The following is a 6433-nucleotide window of genomic DNA, read 5'->3' as shown; positions in this document are numbered from 1 at the left end:
GGTTTCTGATGTCTCTCATAATATATATAGCATATGCGCGCATTCCACACTAAATTATAAATAATGACTTTCACATCTAAAATTACTTCAGCTAATCAATAAAATCTTTACTAAGGACTAAAACCACAGTTAATACTAGAAAGCATAAGATAAAAGATAATATTCAGTAAATTACCATTATCAATCTCGTCATCATTTGTCCAAGGGTTATCTGTCTCAATCCAGCCTCTGAAAGCCCTACTGTCTAGAGTGCGGTCAACACACCCCTGCAGCTTGTCATCTTGACAAACCAAACTGTCGGATGGAAGGCCACGGTGAAAGGGCCTCTTGAAGGGTTCCGAAAATTCATTTTCCGGGCTTTCGTAGACACTGCAGTCACGCAGGAGGCACATACCATTTTCAGTCCAGAAGGGACAGTCACACCACAGCTTGGCCTATCAAATGAACCAAGTACGTACATAAGCTCCCACAATGTAAACACAGAGACTGACAATCAGAAACATAGCATTATAGGCTTATAGCAAGGCAGTAAGCAAAGTCCAATCAACAAACAAGTCCAGAACACAATCACCACCATACACATCCTCTAAACTAGTCGACAACATAAGACCCCTAGTTGACCAAAAAGGAATCTTTGCAATCTTTGATGCTAAATTGCCAGAACTACGAAACTGGGTCATCCCCATTTTTCTCCTACTTACTACTAAACACAGATTTAGCATCCAATATGCAAACAAATATTCAATTCCCATCCAAAACAGATGCAAAATCATCAAAAGTTCAAACAGATAAGTCAGATACAGAGCAAGGCAGTAAGCTAACTTCAAATTCCAAAACTGGAAAACATTCAAACAGCCAACTATCCAACCTGTCAATAGCTCAATAATACAATTTGATCATAGTAAAACTCGTACATTCATTATTCGAACCAAGAGAAACTGAGAAAGGCAGCGAACAACTTACCAAGCTTGAAGATTTTTGAATCGAACCAAGAGTCCAAGAGGCCGCGATTTCTTCTCCCGCTACAAGGGATGCATGGTTTTGAGCAAACCCAAGATGTCCTTGACATTCATTCTGATTTTCCCCAAAAATCTAGGGTTTTCTTTTTTCGTTGTGAAATTGGATGCACAGAGAATAGTCGTGATAAAGGATGGGGGGGGGGGGGAGAGAGATTGGAGGCTTCTCATTTAGCAAACCAGAGTGAAAGGGGAATTCGCAGTGAAACCCAGCCAACGAAATTGAAGCATGTTAGTTGACTAGAGTTCAACAATAATGGAAAAGGAACAATAGGAGATCGAGAAAATTAATTGAAATACACAAACAAGAATAAGCCCTGGATCTGGATCCAGATCAACCCAATGGCAACCAAGTTCTTCGAAGCTCAATTTGGTGAGTTGGAACAAGAACGGAGAAAAGGATATAGAGGGTTGTGGGAGAGGAGGAGGGTTGAAGAAAATGAGGCTTTTTCGATTCGAAATTAGATTTTCTTAAAAGAATCCCGTAGCATCGTAGCCTTCTTAAGTTCTTACGCGACGGCATGTATGTTGCAGTGGCAAACTTTTCATACCTTGCGACAGCTGATCTTTGCCGAAGCCAAGTTCTAATCTTTAGCTACCCCCATGCGACGGCATATCTACTCGGTCGTAAGACGTGCGACGGTGTAGCTTTGCCGAAGCGAAATGCCAGTCTTTGGCGACGGCAAAAGTGTGCCGACGCAAACTTCCGAAGCCAATCTAATTCTTTTTTGTAGTGTGTATATGTGTTGATCTCTTCCCACATGCAATCTATATATAAGATATTGTGGAATTACCCAATATGGGGTTTCATTGTATGAAGCATACAACATTTGAGACGAAGCAAAAAAGGGAATCAAGTTGTGGTTGGAGCATTCAACTTTGTAGAAGATAAAAGCAAAAAGGTTTTTTGTTGCATTCAACTTGATTGAAAAAAAAAATCAAAATTTCATATTTTTCTATGAAAGTATGAAGTAAAAAATTCATTGTCGGTGACATACAAATTTCACAGAAATTTCAGAGAAATTTCGGACAAAATTTTGGTGTGAATTTTTAAATATATTTTGTGTGTAGATATTTCGGAAATTAAGAATTTCGCGGAAATACGGAAAATTTCATGAAACTCCTAACGGAAATGATATAGCTTATGAATTTCATTTCGGTACTTCAAAATTACTGAAATTTTGGTAGTTTCAAAGAAATTTGAAACCTTGTTTGAAACGAACTCCAATAGTCCAATTTGTACATATAGATGTGAGACTTTTGTATAAAGAAGTAGCATGCTTATTGGATACTCGTTACTTTCAACATCATCATTTTACAACACCACTTACAGCCATCAGAGTTTTTTTTTTTTTTTTTGTAAATTAAATAGATGATTAGGCGATATTAGTTCCTCTGCGATAGCCGGTTTGGGGTGACTGACACCCACCCACAATCTCGAAAGAAAGGGGGTCATCACAACCGGGAACCCACCGCCTATCCCTCTATTTTATGTTATTAATAAAAGAAAAGAAAATACAAGAAGAGAGAGGGGGACATGAACCAAAACCTCTCTGAGAACAAAATGAAGTAAAGTACTCAAAGTGAGCACTAAGCAATAGTTACAAACTGATGGATAGAAGGACATGCAGTAACCATGCATATTTATGTGACCACGCAGCAACCACATATATGGAACACACCTATAGTTCATCAGCAACCATGCAGCAGAAACCACCATAACCCAAGCCCACATTTTCATGAAGTCTATCAAGCACCACAGAATTAGTTAATACGGAAATTCGGTAAACCTTGCAGATTGTGAACAAAGGCAGCCGAAGCACAAGGAGGGCAAGAGTCCCACCAATAATGCCCCTCATGATCCACCCCATAGTTAGCTAAACAAAGTTCTTTTCTCTAGTTCACAACCCTACAATTCTTCCTGATTTGACCACTTTGTCCAGTGAGCACACCTATATTTGCCATCTTCACCATGGATTCTCCAAAGTCCTTGTTAAACAGATAAGGAAATCTGCTATAGCCGATAACCATTGAAGCAGTCCTATTGTCCCCCATAAGGACCTGGTCCGACTGGAGAAGCCCAGAATTGTTCACCAGTCTTTTGAAGTAAACATTATCAAACTTGGTTGAAGTGACAGGATCCAGTGGAGCCAGTTTGGTGTCAGAGTCAGCTTGATTTGGGCACACGCTTTGTAGATTTGTAAGAAATGATGTCTCTAATGTTGGGTCTGGTTTGCCAGAGTCATCAAAGTTGAATAGTCTTGGCTTGAATGTGAAGCATTGAGCAAAGCCAATAGTGTGTGCACCTGCAAATAGGGTTTAGGTTAATATACTTTGTTCGAGTAACCACTGCATCGATAACAAGTGTAGCCGAGACTTGAGACTCAGTTGAGAGTAGTTTGCTTAAAATTAAAAAGAAAAAAGAAAGAAGAAGAAAAACAAGTAATTTGAACTTAAAGTACCATTGTACGTACAGAGAGGGTTCATCTACGAATATAGCTACTATACTAAAAAGTACCATTGTATCGATAACGAATGCGTTTGGTAACAGGAACCAAACCTGAGAGGACAACAACATCCTTTATGTTAAGGCCTTTGGCTGTGAACTTTGCAGTGATGTTTTCCAAGGGCTCAAATGGTGATGGCAGATCATCATTAGCTGCATCTTCACTTGCGGTAGTGCCGTCTCGGCGACCCAGGGCTACAGGCCAAAATGGCCCTCCACTCTGATGAAGAAAACTCGTAAAAAATGTGTAACGAAAAAACTCTCACGACTCACTTTCTCATGAAAAAATGCATGGTAAAGTTCTTACAAAGTAAACAGCTGAAGTTGCTGCAAGGGTGAGTATATCAGTACAAGAAACAGTGGATGGGCAAGCTTCCTCCAAATTTGACTTGATTTTGTCAATCACCTCAAAGCCTCTCGCTGAATCTTTGTTGGGAAATGCATTTTTCTCCCCCTTAAGAGTGCTAGTATCATCAAGTAACACAGATGCATCACATCCCTGCTTTACACAAAATGGAACAAATTAATCAAGAAACAATGCATGTACTGGATTTGGCATGTATATATAAAAATATTGTTAAATATTAGAAAACAAATGTTATTTATTTTTATGAAAGAAAAAAAATGTTATTTATTTATTATTTAACTAAAAAAATCTCGACATAAACTATAACAGACTCAACAAATGAATAGTCTCCTCTAATATCATATATATTTCATTTAATAGGAGTCCTAAAGTCAGTTCATCAACCTTGATACCAATAAAAATTGTTCAGGAGGCCTAACATGTTGTACGCTAAAGATTTAGAATTTCATGTGAGATATTTGATTCAATCTATTCTAATAGAGCGATAAAAAGGGAGATCAATATTACATTAACAAAGCAATCATGGAAGTGAAGCCGCAAGAGTGAGGCTGCAATCCTAGAATCGTTTGCAATAGCTGACCAAACGCCTTGTTGAACAATCTTGCTCAAGTTGGGACAAGAGGAATCATAGAACCTATAATTAAGCTGAGAGGAGACAAGAGGAGGGCTTATGAACAAGAAGCAAAACAAGGTAACATAGGTAAGAAGTTTATAGGTGTGCTCCATTTCTAACTATATTATCACTAGCTTAGCTAATAGTGTGTGACAAGTAGTGGTAAGTACCAAGTAGAAGAAGTATATTTATAGTCAGAGTGATCGAGATGGTTAAAGACTCAAAGAGAAGTGCACGAAATTAAGCACATGCAGATAAATTATATACGTTCTCTAGGGCTAAAGTGGGAGAGGCACTAGATATTTGTCTTATATAGTTGAATTTGGTACAATTGCACAAAGTGGTATGATGATGTATTTTTGTTTAGAGAAAGAACACACTTGGTTACTCTAAGTTGACTTAAATGTGTTCATGCCAGAGAAAATATTAATTGAAAGGCATGTTGTCATTGTCCTCTGGGCCTCGGTAATTTCTAACTGGTTAGCTCTAGCTTGGAGATAAGTTTTAAGTTGCCAAAAGTGCCATTTATGTGTAAATGGTATTTGTTATGTCGAGTGGTGGAATAAGTATACGTATGCACTACAATGTGGGCTGCTAAAATGTAAATATCAAATTAGGTCGTACAAGATCATGAACTCCCTCAAGCGAGCAAAGAGGGAATGAGCCGGATCGTGATGCTTTTGCTCCTTTTGTGGCGGTGCTGACGCTGTTTCAGCGTTATCTTTCTTGCAGATAATGAGTTTGGGTGGTTATGGATTCGTCTGGTTTATGCCTAGCCTGTAGAGTTTTTCTTTTGTTTGTGTATGTAGTTTGGACTTAATTGTTTGCTTTTCCTTTGCGGTATGTAATTTTAGGCTCCTTTGTCCGGTCTTTATTGTTCTTTTTTCTATTAACAATATAGTTTGTTTGGCCACAAAAAAAAAAGTAACAGACTTTGAAGAGCAACTATGTAATGAAGAACGAGAACCACTGCAAGTGGCCTAGTGATTTCTGCCTAGTTGGGTGTGTGCTCCCCAACCTATGTTCGAACCCCGAAGCTGTCAAAGTGGTCAGACACTGTGCTGCAATGCACAGTTGGAGCATTTCACATGCGCCGAAGGGGTTTATCTTGGGCCTAGGAAGCCTTTGGGTTTCCCTTGACAAAGTAAAAAAAAAAAAATGTAATGAAGAACGAGAAATGCTAAAAGATACAGAGAGAAAACCTTTAGAAAAAGTTTGTTTCATGCACCAAATTAACAAGCTAAATCATCAACAATAGTCAATAGCAAAGTTCAATCATTTGGCCAGGCTTTCGATCAATTGCTTCTCATTTTGTTCAAAATTGTCGATGGTTGATTGGGAATGGTAAATCTGTGTCATTTTAGAAGGATAAATGGCTTCAAGCTCCTATATTGGAAACCTTGGGTATCTCAAATTGGTCCCATTTTAGCAATCTTCAGGTGACAGATTTTATTTCACATCATTCCTGGCAACTTCCTCCTTTCTTTTGTCATACTTTTCCGGGATTGGCTAGCCAGATTTCAGATATTGTTCTCCCTCTTACTGATGAGTCAGATATGCTTATTTGGGAGCCTTCTTCCTCTGGTGAGCTATCTTTCTCAGCCGGTTATGAATTTTTGAGGCATCATCTAAGTGTGAAGGTTTGGGCTTCTAATTTATGGCGGTCTTTCATCCCCCCTCGTTACTCTTTCTTGGTTTGGAGAATCCTATTTGATCGGTTACCTACTGATGATCGAGTGAAAATAGGTGGGATTCCTATTGTGTCTATTTGTCAGTTATGCTATTCTTCTGCGGAATCATCATTACATCTGTTTTTACACTGCCCTTTTGCCCAACGGGTTTGGAGATGGTTGGCTACTCAATTTGGTACTTCTTTTTCTTCTGTTGACTCTTTGTTGAACTTTTGGGTGAGCTATTGTCAAGAGCCTTTC

The 6433-nt window shown here is 38.6% G+C and overlaps 1 protein-coding gene across 1 annotated transcript; it reads right to left on the bottom strand.

The window, feature by feature from the left end:
* Positions 1 to 2459: 2459 nt before the first annotated feature.
* LOC133727346 (peroxidase 10-like) lies at positions 2460 to 4663 on the bottom strand. The gene is made up of 4 exons (XM_062154938.1): positions 4397 to 4663; positions 3830 to 4021; positions 3577 to 3742; positions 2460 to 3322 (listed from the first exon to the last, which is right to left on the bottom strand). Exons 1-4 carry the CDS (start codon positions 4613 to 4615, stop codon positions 2913 to 2915), a joined length of 987 nt encoding a protein of 328 aa, XP_062010922.1. The 5' UTR covers positions 4616 to 4663; the 3' UTR covers positions 2460 to 2912.
* Positions 4664 to 6433: the final 1770 nt, after the last annotated feature.

Source organism: Rosa rugosa, chromosome 1 (assembly GCF_958449725.1).
Source record: "Rosa rugosa chromosome 1, drRosRugo1.1, whole genome shotgun sequence".
Taxonomy (NCBI): domain Eukaryota; kingdom Viridiplantae; phylum Streptophyta; class Magnoliopsida; order Rosales; family Rosaceae; genus Rosa; species Rosa rugosa.
This window is presented reverse-complemented; position numbering and strand designations above follow the sequence as displayed.

What these genes read in the sequence shown, in the direction of transcription:
- LOC133727346 (XM_062154938.1), bottom strand. Translation starts at nt 4,615, where the DNA reads ATGGAGCACACCTATAAACTTCTTACCTATGTTACCTTGTTTTGCTTC. An exon ending in CAACTTCAGCTGTTTACTTT is followed by an intron (nt 3,743 to 3,829) that starts GTAAGAACTTTA and finishes TTTCTTCATCAG; the next exon opens with AGTGGAGGGCCATTTTGGCC. An exon ending in GGATGTTGTTGTCCTCTCAG is followed by an intron (nt 3,323 to 3,576) that starts GTTTGGTTCCTG and finishes CCCTATTTGCAG; the next exon opens with GTGCACACACTATTGGCTTT.